The sequence below is a fragment of the Cyprinus carpio genome, chromosome A23 (assembly GCF_018340385.1).
Source record: "Cyprinus carpio isolate SPL01 chromosome A23, ASM1834038v1, whole genome shotgun sequence".
Classification (NCBI taxonomy): Eukaryota; Metazoa; Chordata; class Actinopteri; order Cypriniformes; family Cyprinidae; genus Cyprinus; species Cyprinus carpio.
In genome coordinates this window covers 7,920,861-7,940,957 of record NC_056594.1, presented here as the reverse complement: position 1 = coordinate 7,940,957, position 20,097 = coordinate 7,920,861, and the positions used below count along the sequence as shown (strand labels likewise).

Below are 20,097 nucleotides of genomic sequence, written 5' to 3'. Positions count from 1 at the left end.
TAACATGATACAGGAAGTCTCGTGCCACTTTCCTCTAGTCTCTCTGGAGCACTTCAGCGAGAGTCCCCTAAAGGCTCGTATCTGCTGCTGGAAACCCCTCGAAAGACTAGACGTATCCACCGGTATGATGCGCTTTTGTTACAGTGTGTTATTATCGGATTTATAGCGGCGATGTTCGTTAAAATACACATCGGAAACAAAATGCACAGTCACTGTTGAGTTTGAGCTGTTTAAATGACAGCTAATGCTAATTGAGTAAACCAGAAAAAGGAAAATATGATTACATTTTCAACCTGGGGGTGAAACTGTGATAACTGTCGAATATGTAAATGTATATTTGTACAAATACAAGCCAGTTGGTGTCTTGTGAAGCCAGCTGGAGCTGATAAATCTTGCTGAGTAACTGTGCTCACATCTTTAAGCTTGATGGTGTTTATCAGCTATGTGGTAAAGATGAGCCCTGAGCTCTTTTAGATGAATTCAGGAATCTCTTGAAATGCTGTTGTGTGTTTTCACTCTTTGTAATGTCTGTCCAGCAGGGAGGATGTCGTCTGGAGCTCTGTTCCCCAGCCTGGTCTCTGGCTCCCGCAGCTCGTCCAGTAAATATCTGGTAGAGTTCAGGGCCGGTAAGATGACCCTGAAGGGCAGCACAGTGACCCCGGACAAGCGCAAAGGCTCCGTCTACATCCAGCAGACAGACGACTCGCTCATCCACTTCTGCTGGAAGGACCGGACCTCTGGAACTGTGGAGGATGTGAGGGCTGTTTACTGTTGGCATGCAACCGATGATGTTTTACATCAATATCGAAGTCTTGATTTGGTGTTTCAGGATCTGATAATATTCCCGGATGACTGTGAGTTCAAGCGGGTGAACCAGTGCACTACAGGACGCGTGTATGTGCTGAAGTTCAAAGCCGGCTCTAAAAGGCTCTTCTTTTGGATGCAGGTGAGAAAAAGATCGCAGCGTTTTGCGACTTGTGATTTTAGATTTGCTTTGTCAGAATATAATGATGCACTCCGAGGGGATTGAGAGACCTGATCAGCTTGCTGTTGCATCTCTCTCATCTCTCTAAAGGAGCCGAAAACGGATAAAGATGAGGAGTACTGTCGCAAAGTCAACGAGTACCTGAACAACCCCCCCATGCCAGGCACTCTGGGCAGCGGAGGAGGTGGTGGCCACGAACTCTCTGCTCTTGGTGGTGAGGAAAAAAGATGGAGAACGTGCGGGGCCTTTGATTATAGCTTATAAATAGTGACGATATGAGGTAGAGAGGTTGATTGTCCAGTGTAGTCAGCTGCAGGAGTGTAGAGTATAAGCTCATGCTGAACTGAAGTGATTGACAGCTTCTGTGATTAGCGTTTTGAATAAAAGCTTTGGGAGTGAGTCCACTAATATGGTTGTGAATCACTACTGAAACTGTGATGATTGATGTAGTGGTAACCATAGCAACAGACGGGCCTAAAAAATCAGAACTGTCAAAATAAATTTCTTGAATGCAGAGGAATAGACTAACCACAGAAAACAACAAAAAACAGCTGTGTTTGCTGAATACATTAAGCTGCTATCAGAGTTAGATACCAAAAAACTTAGCCACTCTTTTTCAGTTGTCACTTTATTTAACTGGATAAATATTTGAATGTATTTAAGGAGCGCATTTATTTGTTTACTTACATTAATAATAATTTTTATTTTAAAACTGCACGGGGACTGTCCAAGGTCTGAAAAATGTTAAAGCTCACACTAAATCCACTGTCACTGGCAGCGCTCCAGAGGCTACGCAGATCACAGCGTTCATTAGGTTCAGGAGCTGTTAACTTACTGCATGTAGGAACTGAAAACTTTAAGTTAAATTAGATATTACATATAATTTGGTAGTAAAATATAAAAAGCTGCAAGTTGTATTGGAATATATATTATTGTGTGTATTTCGAAAAACATTTGCAGCTGCTTTTTATCACTTGATTAGAAGCTCCACAATTAGTAAACTGCTGTCTGTTGCATAAGAACTACCAAACAGACAATCCAAATGTGCTCTTTAAAAGTTGTTCCTTGTTGTTTTTTTTTAGTGTTTATACAGCACTATTTTGTAAGTGTGCCCCGTCAGGTAATCGGTTCTACGCACACTTGTAAGTAGACAAGTGGTCAAGTGCAGTGACTGCAAGTGTAGGTATTGGGACAGGCACTTTGTCAAGAAGAGTACTAGTGAATTTTCCTTTTGTACATGTCATCTTCTAAGGAAGGTGGTCTGCAAAGCCTCCTGGGTAATATGAGTCACAATCAACTCATGCAGCTGATTGGACCAACAGGACTGGGAGGACTTGGTGAGTTTTATTAATAGTTATTTATTTATTTATTTTAAAGTAATATTCTGTGTCCATGATTGTAAATGGTATTTGAACTGGACCATATTGCTAAAAAAAAGTGTGTGTGTATGTATGTATGTATGTATATATATATATATATATATATATATATATATATATATATATATATACATACATACATACATACATACATACATACATACATCTATATCTCACAAGTTTGAAGTCAGTAAGAATTTTTTTTTTTAGGCGCTCTGGCTGGTCCAGGTCTGGCCGGTCTGTTGGGCAGTGGAGGTCCTGCTACCAGCAGCTCAACCTCGAGGTACGTCTTTTGATTTCTCCATGCTTAGTTTTGGTGTTGCTTTCACACATCTTGTTGATTTTATTTATTATCCCCCTCCTGTACACACAGCTCCCGCAGCCAATCAGCAGCAGCCACTCCCTCCTCTGGATCGGCCGCCCGCCTCAGCTCCACCCAGGTACCCACCACACCTGTGACCCCTGCTGCTACCTCCACCGGCTCGCCCACGGTGACCCCCACCACCCCTGCAGCCCAGACTCCCTCCATACCTGCGGGACCCCCCTCCAGCACGCAGCCCATCCAGCTGAGTGACCTCCAGAGCATCCTGGCCACCATGAACGTGCCTGCCATGGCTGCAGAGGGGCCAGGAGGTGAGACACTAACAACTGAAGTACCTTTGGATGTGAATTTCACTCACTTTTCCAATCCTCCAATACGTTGTCCATTGCTCCTCTGCAGTGGACTTGGCGAGCGTGTTGACCCCTGATGTCATGGCTCCTATTCTGGCTAACCCTGAAGTGCAGCAGAGACTGCTGCCGTACCTGCCGTCAGGAGAATCGCTCCCGCAGAGCGCTGAAGAGATCCAGAACACACTGACCTCTCCACAGTTTCAGCAGGTCACACTCATGCTCATAATGCACTGAAATGAAGGGCTTATTGATGATAACCGTATTACGTTCAAATTCTGGGTATGATTGTTATGTTGTGCTCCAAACTGAATCTAATGGGATTCACCAAAATTGCACTATGAAAGAAAAAAACTGAAAACCTTTAACCCTGTGGCGCAGTTTGGTCATGCAGTGGAAACATGCCATATGTAGTGATTTACAAAAGCAATTTGTGGGAATGTCCATAAATGTTTGCCTTGGGCTTGTTGATATATTCTGCTTTGATGTAAACATGCCGTGTGTCTGTGTTTGTGCAGGCGATGAGTATGTTCAGCAGCGCTCTGGCCTCTGGTCAGCTCGGCCCTCTCATGAACCAGTTTGATCTGCCCTCTGAAGCAGTGGACGCAGCTAATAAAGGAGGTGAGATGTGCAACACGTCCATCAATCAACACAATTTGAATTCAAAGTTATATGCACTTCTCAAGGAAAGTGCATATCATTTGTAATAACTATTTCATGTTCCGTACCCACAAGCGTTCACTTGCTTTGTCCCGGTGTTTAGATGTGGAGGCGTTCGCTAAGGCCATGGAGGGCAGAGATGGCAAGACAGATGACGGCGAATCCAAAGACAAGAAAGATGATGACGAGGACATGAGCTTGGATTAGAACAGCCTTCTGAACACAGCCATCTCTCTGAAGTGTGTCTCGTGCTAATCTGGGTTGTTTGCTTGTACTCATTCATTGATTCACGTATGTGATTTGTATGTCCAAAGCCACACTTTTAAACACTAGACTCTGTAATTCCAGCATGTGCATCTGTGAAGTTGATCAACTTGAAATCAAAGTGACATGAAACATAAAAGAAATCTTTATTGCCAGTAAAAGTACAGCTGAGGAAATCTGACAAAATATTGAGTTTTCAACTCCAGTGATTTTAGATAACACACAATGAATTCCTGTGGCACATGGAAAATCCACATTAAATTGCCCTCCAGTGTTTTTATACAACTAAATGCTCCCATAAAACCCATTTAATGGTGTTTAGTCATGATCGTATCAATGAAATGTACTAATTAAACCTGGAACGATATGAATTAAGTGCCAATCCATCTCTGTATTCCTCTGGTCCCTGCCGTTCTGAACATTAGAGTTTATCAGCTGTGTCTCTGCACTTGCAGTGCTTTTTAATACAATTACATTAACAGGTGTCATGAAAGTAAAGACAAATACTGGTTTAAATTAAACACTAAGCAAACCCACCACCTGCTGATTTGATAGTGCGAGTGTATGTAGGGTTAATGCAGCTGTGGTCTATAGTGCAGGGCAGCCCTGCGTCCCCACAGATCCAGACACTGACAGGGGTTTGGACAGCATGACAGGCCTGTGGTTCAGTACGGTTTTCCTCACACATCCGTGGAGAGAGAGGACGGTGGACGGGAGACCTGGCACTGCTATAGTATCTGCACACCAGAGGACCACAGGCTTATGTCAACACAGATTATCGCTCCTCAGTCGTTCACATTTCAATGTAAGATTTTGGTTCATTTAGCTTAGGTATGTATCAAAACAAAACTGAAACAAAAGAATAAATCCTGCACACTATCCGCACTTGCAAATGCATCAAAATATTAATTTATTCACTCACTCACTCAGTGTGGACAGTGTGCTGGATTGAATATTTTTTTGTTTTAAAAATGATCATTCTTGATTTGGTAGCATTCAGATGTCATACCTGGCACGCCGCCCAGATAAACAGTCTCTTTGCCCACGTTCCATCTGCTCGGTTTGGGACCCACTCCATGTTCACTCGCCGCATCCACATGTAGCTGGATGACGTTGCTCTTCTTCACAACTAAAATCATTACATATATTATATCAATAGTCAAGTGTGAAAGTTTTTGGCAAACACATTGCTTATGAAGTATCTATATATTTGAACCCTTCTGTTCAGTTCAGGTCAGGTTTAGAACCAGATGAAAAGTAAAAAAAACAAAAAGTATTTACATTTTTCAAGTTGTATTTCATCAGCGTGCATCTTCCGACAGTTTCAAACAATATATAAAATTAGTATGTGTGCATAGCTTTCCCTTATAAAATATTAACGGGACATGATAAAGTGTTAGGGTTAGTTATTAAGAATAATGTTGGTAACCAAACAGTTGCTTGTGGCCAGTGACTCTGAGTCTATTTTTTTTTTCATGATATGGAATTCAATGGATACCAACAACTTTTTGGTTACCAACATTATTCAGAATAACGGTGTTCAACAGAAGAAAGATACTCACGCAGGGTTGAAACAACATGAGTTTGAGTAATTGGGTGAACTAACCCCATTTGACCTCTGTCCAAGTATTTTCATACTGTTTGTTGCCACAATTTGTTTCCCCGTTATTTCTAAAATACTATATGGCATAGTATTTCACTTGTTTGCACACTTGAGATTTACGTATCTAGTATTTTAAAAGACTAGTGCTGGCCAAAATAAATAAGAATCAGTTCATCAATCAGTACTTTTAACTTTGTATACTGAAGCACACTAAAACATTGAATATGAGCACTTTTACTGAAGTACTAGATCTGTGTACTTCATCCACCAGTGGAGAAATATAACTAACCTTAAGTTCTGAATGCCTTAGGTTTCCAAATAAAATAAATACAAAGAGCAACCCCATTTTATAGATTCTGACCCAAAATAACAGATGCATTTTTTCAAACAGAGCACAAGGGTTAAACGCAGTATGATTGTGTTCGTGTTTTTCAAGACTCACTTGCAATAGTGTGCCAGCCTCCATCACAGAGAGACTCTTCTGGTGTGAGACTGACTGAAAACTCTCCACTGCCGCTGTTCACCAACACAGTCACCTGCACAGAACAAACACACTTCAAACTGCTGTACGGACTCATGCCACTGACCTTCAGGGAGCACCAACGACCCTAAAGGAAATCTGTTGATATTCCCTGAACTCTCCTTTGAAAATGATTTAACCTTGTAAGAGTTACAGGGAACTTATTGCATGTATATGTGTGAGTGCATGTGTGTCACCTGGCCCTGGTTCAGAAAGAGACTCAGCTGTGGAGTTGTCTTGGCTCCAGTGTGCAGCAGGAGCCCAGAGTCCGAAACCAGACGGACCTCCAAATGGATCTCGAGGTCCTGGCCTAACACCAGCGATTCGTCTAGCATGAGAGAGAGGTGCAATGAACAAGGTGTATTCTATTGTCCACCATCTTTGTGATTGAAAGTGAAGTGTTCGATCTGATGGCTCACCGATGGTCAGATATCCTCCCTGGCTGGAGAAGTGAACCCCGGGCTGGAGGGGCTGCTGGTAGCAGGGTGTCACTCCCACACTGTGAGAGGGGCTCTTTGACGGCACCTCGTTCAGCTTCAGATCCCGCACACAGCCAACGAAACCAGCCTGAAAGAGAGAAACGGACAGAAAGAAAAGTCACATCACATCACAAAGGTATATCTCTGTGAATATGTTCAGATCTGTACGGTCTCGGTTCCTAGACACAGTGAGAAAAAACAGCTTTTCAGAGTATCATGAGAGCACTCCTGAACTGAACTTCATTATGCTGCCTTCTACACAATCAGTGGAAAAAAACCCTGAGCTATAATATTCAAAATACAACTTGACTTCTCAAACTTCCATGAGGTTTTTTCTGTATATTCACCAACAGATATGATTAAAATATCCACTTTATTATTAAGAAATAATATTAATAAAAAGACTTTATGAATTATTGGAATATGATTTCATACTAGCAAAATAATATTATATTAAAACAATATAATATTCAAATAAAAAAGCATGTTCTTATTACAATATTATGATTAAATATTAACAAAATGATACAATATTAAACAATATAATATTCACAATAAAATAAGCATATTTATATGTTCTTACTAAAACAATGTGGTATCTTTTTTTTTTACAATAAAATAAAACAACCTTTGTGTATTTCATTTAATATGAAAAATACAGCAGTAAAAAAACAGTTCAAGAAAATTTAAAAAAGACTTATCTAACATCTCTGTGTGTGCTTATTAGAGTATTGTATTATTAGGTTAGCAACATACTGACATCAAAATGAATTGTGAATCGAGTCTCTTGTTAGCTTTGCATTATTTAATACAATACAAAGTTCAAAAATTAATACAAAGTTTATAAAATAAAACATGGTGTAAATAAATTAAATCAAACAAAAAAAGCAATAAAAAAGTTCAATGTAATTACAAAGGGTATATTTTTTCATGCTATTTTAGTTAATAAAAATCGAATATATAATGTTAATGGAAATATGTGTGTGTGTGTGTGTGTGTGTGTGTGTGTGTGTGTGTGTGTGTGTGTGTGTGTGTGTGTGTGTTGTGTGTGTGTGTGTGTGTGTGTGTGTGTGTGTGTGTGTGTGTGTGTGTGTGTGTGTGTGTGTGTGTGTGTGTTCTTAAAATAATATTTTGATTAAAATAAAATAAAACATGGTGGTCGGAGACCTGCATTTCAATGACAATCAAAAAATGAAGAAAATGTGTTCATAAAGTAGTGTTTTGATTGAAGTAGAATAGTTTTTGGTGTTGTATGTGTGAGGAAGTGTTTACCATAGCTGCGCTGTGGTCTGAGGGAAGTCCTCCGATATAGAGCGGAGCACCAAACACACTCTTCCCTCCGACCGTCACCTTCTTGCGCTGCGTGTCGATGCCGTCCACTGTCAGAGAAGCCCTGTCAGCCTCCACTCTCACAAACACCTGCACCATTTCATTGTGAAAATAAGAGATATGGGGAAGAAAAAAAAATCACAGATTTGTCTAAAAACATGTCTGACCCACATACGAACCGTGTGCCACAGGCCATCGTTGTATTTCTTTTTGCTGCGTATGCTGGTCCTCTTCCCGTCGTTGACTATCAGCATCAGATTTCCATCAAACACAGAGAGTGTCATGGTACTCTGACCCTTCCCTCCCGCCACATGAACAATCAGTCCACTCGAGGAGTTCACACGCACACCCACAGAGATGTGTGGCCTGCAGATGGAGTTTAAAACAGGCATGTTCATTACTTTTAGAGTTTTTATTAGTTCATTTTTGGAGTTCACATTTTCATGATAATTTTTAATTTTTTTTTTATTTTTTTTACCTTTGCCGTCATCTAGCACTCACTTAAAAGTTGAATAGTTAAAATCATTAATAATATTTAGAACACTGTTAAATCTAATCTCAAAATAAATATACATTTTTCATACTGTACAATATAATGTTGTGATGCCTAATTTCAGTTGAAGCATTTAAAACAACTGAATTAATTTTTTATTTTTTTAATACAACATAATACAGAATTTTAATATCAGCCATTTATTTATTTATTTATTTATACATTAATTATTAACTTATTGGTTTACAGTGTTTTTTGTTTGTTTGTTTGTTTTTAATACTCACGCCTTGCTAAACGCTTGAGGCAGTGAATCGAATCTCAGGTGGCTGTGGGAGGAGCCACTAAAATGATGAGCGTCGCCCTCCTGGACGGACATCTCACCCTGACACGACTCACGTACCATTCGACTTCTCCAGCTTCCCTGAGGCTTATTCTGTACATTCACAAACCCACACAAATTACATTAAAATAATGTCATCATTTAATATTAAGAAAATAATATAATATTAAAAAGAAACTCTGTAAGCGTTATTGGAATATTATTTTATACTACAAGATAATATAATATTAAATCAACATCATATTCAAAACAAACTAAACATGTATGCGTTGTTAATAAAATAATACAACTATTTTAAATTTGTAAATGTATTTTATTTAAGAAATAAAATAAAATACACATTCTACATTTTTCTTTTAAACAGTACCTTTGGATTCTTTCTCCGTGGTGAGTCCAGTATTTCCAATGGGACTGAGGAGGAGGGGCAAACAAATGTGTATTTGTGTCCTTCTTGAGACTTTTTCAAATCTTCAAAAGTCTGGTGTTCACTAATTCTAAGAACACAATGTAGACGTTATAAGAGCTGATCCAACTGTAACTTTTCATAAAGCTTACACATTCAGGTATAAGATTTAATTGATCATTCATTAGCATTCTCCTCCATTAATCTATTTCTAACACCCTCTTCATTGCTCACTCTCTGCATCACACACCTCTTCATGAAGACGTTAAAGAGGCAGCCGGTGAGGTTGGTGAGGCCGTCTGACCCGGGTATGCCGCCCACATAAGTAATGCCAGGCTGTAGCACCGCGCTGATGTTGGCCGCGCTGCCATTTCCTCTTCCACTCTCAAGAACACCATCTATATAAACGCGTAACCTAAACAAAGGCAGAAATGGTCACAACCATGTACACTATTGTACATTTATAACAAACATATAGTGGCATACCTATTTGTGGTGTAGTAAAATGTAACATAGTGACTCTTGTCATCGTTATATGGCTTCTGAGAACTGACTTCATTATTGCCAACACGGACTACTACACGGCCCTTCTCCAAGACCACCTGACACACACCACTCTGAGGGGACGGACACAAACACAGACTTTGACAATGGGCTGCAAGTGTCTTCAGTAGAAAACACTAAAACACATCATTTAAAATAGAGACTGTATGTTGTATAATTTGTACCTGGCCTTGCCGGTAAAACATGAGCCCATTTTGCTGATCTGTCCTGAAGCCGATTCCAGCATAGAGCTCCTGTGGATGATCCACTACATTGTCCATTTTCAAGCCCAGGTAACCTTCACCAGTGAAATGAGCCTCGCGCATAAACTGACACACAATGCAAACACACATAAACACGTCTTAATACAGGAGACATCATATATGGTGGAAATCAGTAGGGTTGGGAATCATAAGAAATTTACAGATTCTGAATACACTGAGCGATTCTGGTTTATCGCCTCCTTTGAATCATCATCTTGGACTAATGGCAGTTAGAAAGTGTGTTTTCCTAAGTTAAAGCTGACCAGCTGTTTTCAATGCAACTTTCATATTGGCCAGATTTCATTAGAAATGACAAAATGCAACTTTGTTCTTACAGTTACAAGAAAACAGAAGTAGAGACAGATCTTTTCTTGTATATTGTGACGCACGTCTCCATTACAATGGCTTATCGAACTCAGAAAAGGGTTTAAGTGGACTAAATGACTGGAGAAAATATGTAATTAAAAAAAATTCAATAAACCGCGCATGGATGAATTATTCACAATAAGATCAATAACATGCATTTAGAAAATAGATCCATTTTGTTTGAAGATTTTTCTTGAAGTGCATCATGGCCTTTACCATAGCAGGATTCGTTACTTCACACCTGGACTCTGGAGGCCTCTTTTTTCACAATTAATTAAAGTGAATGCAAGTACATTCCCTCATCGTACACATATGTTCCAGAATCATTAGCAGATTTGAATGTAGATTCCCAACCTAAAGAAACAAGCATGATGACGCTCACCAGCCGGTCATCTTGACAGCCAGAGCTGATCCCTTCACTCTTCATTTTCTTCATTTCAACGAAGCTTCCCCTAGACTTAATGGCCCTGAAGCAGCCCTTTATGGAGCCGCGCTTACCAAACACACTCTTCAAACTGCAATGACATGCACAGATAGTTAATTCCACCTCAGATCACCAGCCCTGAGTCCAGGTGCATCTAAATATCTGCATGGTCACCTCTCAGGCATCTGATCCTCTGGCACTCCACCCAGGAAATATCTTCCTGTGAAGTTGAGCTCTGTGCTGGTAAGCGTGTAGATCATAGTAACACCTAGTCTCACTAGCATTTTATTTTTCGAAAGTAGAAAGAAAACATCCAACTGAAAACAACAAACAGAAAACATTGAAATAAATCAAACTTACAGACATGAGCAGATAAGCAAGAAATTACTGGAATAAATACAGGGTTTTACTCACTTTGTTCGGTTCATAACTGATTTTAATATCTGACTCTCTATCTGGGGAAGTTAAGTTTCCATCAAGATTATGTAGGACTTGAAGAAGACCGTCTTGCACAGCTATGCACACATACTTATCCTGAGAAGGGAAAAGAATGACATTAACACCATAACCTGCGTCAAACGATCACAGATCCTAAGTTGCAGTCCACGTCTCACCTGTCTTTGGAACAACAGGAGAATGCCGTTTCGCGAGATGAGTTTGATATACTGCTCAAACTTATAGTCACTCTTCGGAGTTCCGAACAAAACCTCAACATAGCCCGAACCATCAAAATACGCTCCGTCAACTCCCCACTCGGGCATACTTGCTGGCATCTTCCTGTTTGAACACAAAAAGAGATTTTACAAGGAATGCACTCTCGCAAAGAGGTTTACTCAGATTAAATGATTTAATAAATAACAAATAAACCCCTCTGACCGTAAACAAGGGAAGTCAGCTGTGGTGTTCATTTGGAAGGTTTGCTCAAAGTTATAGAGGCTGACTAGTTCTTCATTTAGACTTATTAACTCCAGGCAGCCCTTGAAGAAGTTAGGAGACGTCATGTTCAGCTCCACTGGAAGCTGTGTGTGTTTGAGAGAAAGAGAGAGAACTTTTGTAAAATCCACCAATATTAAAATTAAGGATGACAACAAAATAGCTGATAATTATTTTAAAGCAATAAATGGCCGATTTTAAAACTCTATACCAGTTCAGTTCTGGACACCTTTGGCTTGCTCATTTAGGTTTAAAAGACTATTAAAACTGAGTAATATTATTGATACGACTGCACTTACACCATCGGATGATAATGACACTATTTACTACTGTAAACCTGCTTTAATTTAATCAAAGGTGTGTCATAATTGATGAACTTTGCAACACTGAATTGAATCAACATTGAACTGACTTGAGCTGAATAATCACACTATTGTCTTCAGTGAAGAATTGTGCAACTTTACTTTTTTTTATTTATTCTGTGAAGCTGCTTTGAAACAAAATAAAGATATGACAAAAATATGACTTGGCTTATTAAATTATTAGTTACTTTTAAAAGATCAGCTTTAATTGAGTATGAGATGGCAAAGGTAATCTCAATGTAAAAAGTATTAAATATCCAATGTTTACCAATGGCAGTAAGTAAAAATAAAAATCTTATTTTAAGTTTCTTATGGTCACCAAGGCTGTATTTAATTCTTCATAAATACAGCAAAAACAGTAATTTTCTGAAATATTATTTTAATTTAAAATGACTATTTTCTATTTGAATATATGTTAAAATGTAATTTATTCCTGTGATGCAAAGCTGAATTTTCTTCATCATTACTCCAGTCTTCAGGGTCACATGATCCTTCAGAAATCACTCTAATATGCTGATTTGCTGCTCAAGAAACATTTATTATTATCGATGCTGAAAACTGTTCTGCCGCTTCATATATTTGTGGAAACTGTGATACGTTTTTCAGGATTCGTTAATAAACAGAAAGGATTTATTTACAATAGAAATAGTTTCTAACTTATAAAACCGTCTTTACTGTCACCTTTGATCAATTTAATGCATCCTAGCAGAATACAAGACTTGCTCAGGTGGTTTGCTCATTGGCTCAAGTCAAAAGTGCCCACTCCTAAGTGTTTAAGATATTCTGCTCCATAGACAGGGGTTTTGTGTTACTCACAGTGAAATTGGTGGGATAACCTCCGACATAAAACACAGTCTCATTGTCTGGTAAGTTGAGCAGGCCTTTTTCTCCTTCTGCCTTCAAGACTTTTTTAGTTATATTTAATTCGTCTCGATCTCGGTACATTGTCATCTGACCATACTGTAGAGTCCTGCACTCAAATACAGTAGAAGTAGAGTAAATACAGCTGGAAAATAATATCAGTGAAGTCAAAGTATAATGATGTGCACGTTTCCCACCTCTCCAGGACAACTTTGTTGAAGTCATCCTTATTCACGTCCTCAGTCATTAGCACCTGCGTTGTATTTTCTCCCACATTTAAGTACCAGCGCAGCTTTGATCCTTCCAGCATCATTGCCATAAAGTCTTTACTGGTCTACAGTACACATTCAGCACAGACACATGTGTTTACATTCACACATATATAATTAGTCATGTGCATAATAAGACATGCAACATACCATAAAGCACAAAAGGTATAGGCTGAGGAAGTTGGCTTACATCCTTGCTTCCAAGGTAGAAGACAAACTGGGGATTGGTGGTAGCTTGGCGTACTGTACGCGTGGCATGGGGTAACTTAATGTACATGTGTAGTGATGAATAGGCTGCCAGGTTGGCTGCATTACTGGGCGTCCTCACTTGTACTCCTGAGTTACCATTAAACTTCATTGACACGCTCGCCTGCAGGACAGACAGTCGAGTCATTGCCCATAGCACCACTTCAATCTGGGAGTTTTTGTATCTGGAAAAATAATGGAGATTTCTAAAGAGCTGTACCTTGTTGGCAGCATTGTGAGCCTGTTCAATGAGCTGGCGGATTCTCTGGATGCTGTCGGAGATGTTGGACGGCGGAAAAGAGGTGTTCTGCAGACGATCCAACTTGTTCATCAGCTGAGGAAGAATGTCGCTCAGTGCCGCCACTGCAGGAACACAGAAACACATTGGACTTGATGTGAAAGCCACGTCAAGATCACACATGCTCACTCAGGAGAGCTCCCTCACACGCACCTGACGTATTGGTATCATTGAGAGCTCTGTTGATATCGTCGCTGGTGGCGTTTGAGTCTCCGTACTGCTTCTGCCATTCCTCCAGCTGCTTCTGAATTGGAGCCAGCGTGTTGCTAACATTAGCCACCGTGTTGTTAGCTTGCTCTACCGCACTCTTAGCTGCTTCGATGTCATTCGCTATGTCTTCTGCATCATTTCAACGACAATGTTTAGGTCATGGTTTTGATTCAATTAAGCTTGACAGACTCGAATATATACAACAGCGTTTAAAAGTTTGCAGGCAGTAATTTTTTAAGTTTACTTTCTTTCAGCATTCATGCATTAAATTGATCAAAAGTGACAGTAAATACATTTTTAACAAGATTTCTATTTCAAATAAATGTTCTTTTGAACTTTCTATTCATCAAAGAGTCATGAAAAAAAGTATCTTAATTTCTACAAAAATGTTTAGCAGTGCAATCCTTTTAAATATTAATATTAATATTCTTGAGCAGCAAATCAGAATGATTTCTGAAGTATCATGTGACACTGAAGACTGGAGTAATGATGCTGAAAATTCAGCTTTACTATCACAGGAATAAAAAAATCATGCCAACCTCAAACTTTTAAACGGCAGTGTATTTATTTACAAGTAAGCTTGGTATTAGTTAGGTCACAATGAACACAATGAAGACTGAGGACTGTGAGCGCTGACCTCGGCTGATGTTGAGGCTATTCTGAATGTTCTTTAGGTCTTGGAGCAGTTTCTCTTTCTTCTTTTCAGCACCCTGCAAAGTATTCTGTATGGAGTCCAAACGTGGCTTTAGACCTGACAAAGATATAGTAATGGCCTGCATTAGACCGAGGTTCACACCAACAAAGATGTACCTTGAAAGAAGCATTAGTTTGCTTTTCTTACTTTGACTGCTGTTATTCAGTTCCTCTGCTTCCTTCACAAGCTTGTTACTCTGATTCTTCAGTTCAGCAGCTTGTAGGGACAGGTCTGTGTCCATTATGTTCTAGATCATATAAAGAAACCATAAAAACTCAATCTGTGTCACTTACTCATGTTTGAAGAGCAATAAAGATGTATTGATAGAGGTGCACTGATGTGCATGCACAGATGACAGAGTGTGTGGTTGACTGTACCTCCAAAGCCTCAGTAGCAGATTCATTAGCTTTCTTAGCAGCAGTCTCAGCTTCCAGCACGCTGTTTATAATGGTAGTGTATGCGCGAGATGCGTTCAGAGCACGATGTATGAAACCGTCTTGACTGGAGCCAGATATTAAACTGCACAACAACAAACACAAGGTCACAATGTTACGTATAATGATACATTTATCATATGTTATATTATCTTTGTATATGAAATGTTATATAAATAAAATTGCTTTGCTAACTGCATTTTGTTGTGTACAATAATTACATAAACATTGTGTTAAATATTTGTTCAATTCAGCAATTTTGTGGAGCCCTCATTTGCTGCCCTTTAATTATGTACACTGCAATACATTGGCCATCAGCCGCCCTGCCATCTAGCATCAGAATCGCTCATTAAAGGGATAGTTCACTGAGTAATTGGAATGTGATGTTTATCTGCTTACCTCCAAGAGGTAAGTGACTTTGTTTCTTCAGTAGAACACAAATGATGATTTTTTAGCTTCAGCCGTTGCAGTCTCTCAGCTGTACAGTGCTTGTCAATGGTAACAGAATCAATCAGAGAAAAAAAACATGCACAGAAAAATACAAATTAAACCCTGCGACTCGTGAGGATACATTGATGTGTAAAGACACAAAACGATCGGCCTGTGCCTGAATGCAAGATATATATATATATATATATATATATAATATATATAATATATATATATATATATATATATATATATATAGTGTAAAGACACAAAACGATCGGCCTGTGCAAGAAACTGAATAGCTTGTGAACGTGCTTCTCAGCAGCCTGCATCATCTTCTTCTTGTTGCTTTATGGCGGATCGCAGACTTATAAGTGCATTACCGCCACCTATCTCTCAAATGGACCATTAACACTCTATCAACAATCTCAATTGGGAGTGTCAATGGTCCACAAGAAGAAGATGAAGCAGACTGCTGTGAAGCGCGTTCACAAGAGTTCTAACAGTTAGTACATTGGGTGAATCAGAGGCAAAAAAAATAATAATTATATAAATACTGTTCAGTTTCTTGCACAGGCCGATCGTTTTTTGTCTTTACACATCAATGTATCGTCACGAGCTGCAGGGTTTAATTTGGATTTTTTTTTTTTTCTCTCATAGATTCTGTTACCATTGACAAGCACTGTACAGCTGAGAGACTGCAACGGCTGAAGCTAAAAAATCATCATTTGTGTTCTACTGAAGAAACAAAGTCACTTACATCTTGGATGCCCTGGGGGTAAGCAGATAAACATCAAATTTTCTTTTTTGGGTGAACTATCGCTTTAAAAAGCCAAGTTAAGTTGAGCGCTACAAAACAGTCAGGCACCTGGAAAGATTTTTGGCGAGCTGGTCCAGCATTTCAGCGTGTTGCTCTGCAGCCTCCACCAGGGGAATTTTATTGGCGGAGGAAGCGTATTTGTGCACCTTCTCAGCTAGAGGCTGCCTCGCTCCATCCAACTGAGCAGCCAGACGCTCATAGTCCTGATAGAGACGACACATCATCCGGAAACAGCATGCATGAGGCCGAGTATGTGCTCAGTGAGGTTCATTTATGATACACAGAAATGTTATATTTGATTCTGCATACACAAGCATACTGCTCCTGTGTATATGTACCTCTTTGGAGTCCTGGAGCATAGGGAGCAGGTCGTTGACCTGCGTCACGTCATCCTCTACCATCTGAAGCTGGTTCTCCACCTCCTTCTGCTTCTTAAGCAGGTTATTCACTTTGTTCTAGAAAAACAAATTTACTTCTTCACATTGAAATTAAACTAATTCCTCTTCCAACTCAAATCCCAATTCAACTTTCTTTGATGTGCTGTCAACTGAACTCTAATTCAGACTCTTAAATTTGGTATTTTGTTCCAATCCTGTGCATGTGCATGTGTTTGTATAAATACCTGCAACTCCTCCATGCGTTTCTGGTTGATATTGTTGGCCTCTGTGGCATTTGCTGTGTTATTGACGGCCTTATTCATAGCATCTCTCAGGTCCATCAGCTGCTGATTGAACTGGTTCAGTTTGTTTCTGATGTTCTCTGCCACAGCCTCATTATTCAGTGTCCGGTTTGCAGTCTCATTTTTCACACGATCTACCACTACAGAGAGACAACAGCTGTGAAGGACAAGGTCTACCATCTTAAACACAGAAAAAAAACATGTAGCACTTCTAAATGTCAATACAAAAGTGCTGTTTTTTTATTTAATCTAAATTTTTGTTCCTTTTTGTATACAGTTTGTATATAATACAATTTAAAGGTTTCTAACCTTTTCCAATCCAAAATCAAGTATTTATAAAGGGTTATAAGTTTAGATGCTGTCCCATGCTGTTACACAATAAAATGAAGAAGGCTGAGGTTGGTGAACATTTCTTATAGACTGGGTCTGTCCTGTCACTCACACTTGTTGGCTTGGTCCAGCTCATTTTCTGCTAGATTCTTCTGGAGGTCGAAGCCCCTGAAGCGCATGTCTTTGAGCATGGATTCCACCTCTGCTATTTTTCGAGCCAGCTCCTTTTCATCAATCACATTGGTCTCGTTCTGCGCTGTCTGGTTCACCTGCAGTATAATATCTGAGCAGATGCAGAAATGTTGTCAAATGAATGTGGCTGTAAAGTTTAAAGTATAACGGGTGAATGCAATGAGACACAGCTTTTTTTCTTTGTCACACTCTTACCTTGCACATCTCCCATGATGCCATTGATGAATCCAAGCAGGTCTTGTGCTCTAGTGTGTGTGGAGTTAGTGTTGTCCTCTAAAGCATCGCCTTTCTTTTGTGTGACTGAGGCCTAAAACATAGACAAAAAAGTTAGTCAACATGGTTAAATGGTCTCTTTTAGACACTGAACGTTAGAAAACAATGGATATGTAATCAGAATTAGTTTATCTCATAATATGTTCTCATACCTTCTCCTCTAACTCTTTAATATCCAAGTCGGTGATTTGCAGCTCTCCCTCCAGCATATTGGCCTGGTTCCTGCTCTTGTCCAGAGTGCTGTTGTAGTTTTTTATGGCATTCTGGGGCATACAGATATAGTTATATTTATAATACTAATAAGTTAAAGTGAGGCAAATAGTAAAATCTAAAAGTCCTAATACAGAGTCAGAAAGTGTTTGTGTGTCTGAGAGAGAGAGAGAGACTCACAGCAATGTCCTGAATGGATGCATTGAGGCGGTTTAGTTGAGCCCAGGCGACTGAGCTGGCATTGAGGCTGCTCAGCTGATCGGCAATGGACTGATAATGTTTGTTTATTTTGTCCAGATGCTCCAGCAGCACTATCACACAGCTGTCACAGGCTAAAAACAGACCGCACAACATCATCATCTGATGTATGAAATGAACTGCAGCCCACAAAAAATATTGTTCACCTTTGTTTTGACAGAGTGAATTAATTAATTAATGAGTGAGTAAATTAATTACTGATTCAATGGATCGTTCAGTTAGTAAGTGAGTGTATATATACTACCAGTCAAAAATTTGGGGTTGGTAAAATGTTTTCTGAGCATGTTCTTATGCTCACCAAGTCTGCATTTATTTGATAAAAAATATTGCAATATTGTGAAATATTACTACAATTTTAAATAACTGTTTTCTATTTTAATATATTATAAAATGCATCATTACTTTAGTCTTCAGAGTCACATGATCCTTCAGAAATCATACTAATATGCTAATTTGCTGCTCAAGAAACATATAATATTATTATCAGTGATGAGAACTTTTTTGTGGAAACACTTTTTTTTAGGATTAAAAGTTCAAAAGAACAATATATATTTGAAATATAAATATTTTTAACATTATAAATGTCACCTTTGATCAATTTAATGCATCTATATGAATAAAAGTATTAATTTCTTTTACACACACACACACAAATCTGACCCTCAAATGTTTGAACGGTGGTGTAACTGATAACAAATGAGTGAGCAAATGGATGAATAAATGAATCAATTAGCGAATGAATGGATCAGTAAATAAAGATGAAAGAATGAATGAAGTGTGTCCAGTGAGGCAGTACTCACGCTGACAGTACACATCTGCTCCATGAAGCACAGGGACGCTGTATTTATTAATACACGTGTCACACTGCTTCCCCGTCAGACCTGCTGCACAATAACACTCTCCGGTGCGAGGGTCACAGCGGCCTCCTCTACACTCACACTCTACAGACCACACACAAATACATCAATAAATTCAACTTATAATGTACCACATTCCCTCCTGTTGTGTGTACGTGTGTGTTTGACTCACTCTTGCAGCCATTAGGACTGTAGTCCCAGTAACCTGGAGCACACTGGCGGCAGTTCGGTCCATTAACCCCAGGCTGACAGGCACACGTGCCGTTAACGGGGTCACAAGGCTGAACCAATGCCGCTGCTGCATCACAATCACACTTACGGCAACCAGCGCAGGAATCAAAGCCAAATGCCCCATCCTAAACAAACAAACAAAAAAACACTATTACCTTCAACCTCCGAGACTAAACAGCAGATGAAGACAGAACAGATGAGGAGACATACCTCACAGAGGTCACAGTGGGCTCCCACCACACCAGGCTTACAGTGGCACTGTCCCGTGTGAGGGTCACAATGTGCAGTGCCACAAGGAGAACAGTTGCATCCTGGGTAATGCAGGTGGGAAATAACACAATCACGAGAACTCATAGAATGCAGTAAATGCCGTCCAGACTGCAATTACTTCCAATTGTGTATAAATGTGTCTTACGAGTGCAATTCTTGGCAGTTATGGCATCACCGTAGAAACCCGGGGCGCAGATCTCACAGTGCGGCCCGGCCGAGTTGTGCATGCAGCTCTGACACTCGCCCGTCAAAGGGTGGCAGTCGATGAACACCATGTTGGGGTCTGAGTTTCCATTGCAGTTGCACGGCTGGCATGTGCTGCCAATCACCACTGGGTTTCCATAGTAACCTGGTGCACACCTGTATTAGGTTAAAAAAAAAATTAATTTTCATTGATATATATCCTTTTTGCATGGACAGTAATTAATTATTTAATAATAATATATTTGTTATTATGTATAATGTATCATTTGTTTTAATGTAATGTAAAATGACAAATAATATTACATTTAAAATGTATG

At 39.4% G+C, this 20,097-nt stretch overlaps 2 protein-coding genes across 4 annotated transcripts in view; one reads left to right on the top strand and one right to left on the bottom strand.

Annotated features, from left to right (window-relative positions):
• LOC109048671 (proteasomal ubiquitin receptor ADRM1) lies at positions 1–4,328 on the top strand. 3 transcript variants are annotated; one of them, XM_042712880.1, is made up of 11 exons: positions 1–122; positions 537–754; positions 830–946; positions 1,076–1,199; positions 1,302–1,303; positions 2,238–2,322; positions 2,575–2,647; positions 2,738–2,997; positions 3,086–3,243; positions 3,552–3,654; positions 3,797–4,328. In XM_042712880.1, the coding sequence occupies exons 1-11, from the start codon at positions 5–7 to the stop codon at positions 3,898–3,900; spliced, it is 1,362 nt and encodes a 453-aa protein (XP_042568814.1). In that variant the 5' UTR covers positions 1–4; the 3' UTR covers positions 3,901–4,328. The 3 variants fall into 3 exon arrangements, with proteins under 3 accessions (XP_042568814.1, XP_042568817.1, XP_042568816.1); XM_042712883.1 differs by having other exon boundaries at positions 4–122; positions 540–754; XM_042712882.1 differs by lacking the exons at positions 1–122; positions 1,302–1,303 and having other exon boundaries at positions 2,239–2,322.
• The window catches only part of LOC109048819 (laminin subunit alpha-5-like), a 54,621-nt gene continuing 38,608 nt past the window's right edge, over positions 4,085–20,097 (bottom strand). Inside the window, 36 exon segments of the mRNA XM_042712884.1 lie at positions 4,085–4,694; positions 4,967–5,086; positions 6,003–6,096; positions 6,278–6,408; positions 6,500–6,647; positions 7,832–7,978; positions 8,068–8,254; positions 8,666–8,814; positions 9,089–9,215; positions 9,375–9,539; positions 9,611–9,741; positions 9,853–9,996; positions 10,679–10,811; positions 10,895–11,037; positions 11,135–11,254; positions 11,335–11,497; positions 11,597–11,739; positions 12,832–12,985; positions 13,074–13,210; positions 13,336–13,515; positions 13,612–13,754; positions 13,843–14,028; positions 14,537–14,650; positions 14,741–14,840; positions 14,971–15,112; positions 16,325–16,479; positions 16,615–16,731; positions 16,899–17,095; positions 17,398–17,568; positions 17,673–17,784; positions 17,903–18,013; positions 18,141–18,292; positions 19,019–19,159; positions 19,248–19,431; positions 19,517–19,617; positions 19,722–19,936. Coding sequence (XP_042568818.1) covers positions 4,546–4,694; positions 4,967–5,086; positions 6,003–6,096; positions 6,278–6,408; positions 6,500–6,647; positions 7,832–7,978; positions 8,068–8,254; positions 8,666–8,814; positions 9,089–9,215; positions 9,375–9,539; positions 9,611–9,741; positions 9,853–9,996; positions 10,679–10,811; positions 10,895–11,037; positions 11,135–11,254; positions 11,335–11,497; positions 11,597–11,739; positions 12,832–12,985; positions 13,074–13,210; positions 13,336–13,515; positions 13,612–13,754; positions 13,843–14,028; positions 14,537–14,650; positions 14,741–14,840; positions 14,971–15,112; positions 16,325–16,479; positions 16,615–16,731; positions 16,899–17,095; positions 17,398–17,568; positions 17,673–17,784; positions 17,903–18,013; positions 18,141–18,292; positions 19,019–19,159; positions 19,248–19,431; positions 19,517–19,617; positions 19,722–19,936 — 5,206 coding nt within the window. The 3' untranslated portion in view covers positions 4,085–4,545.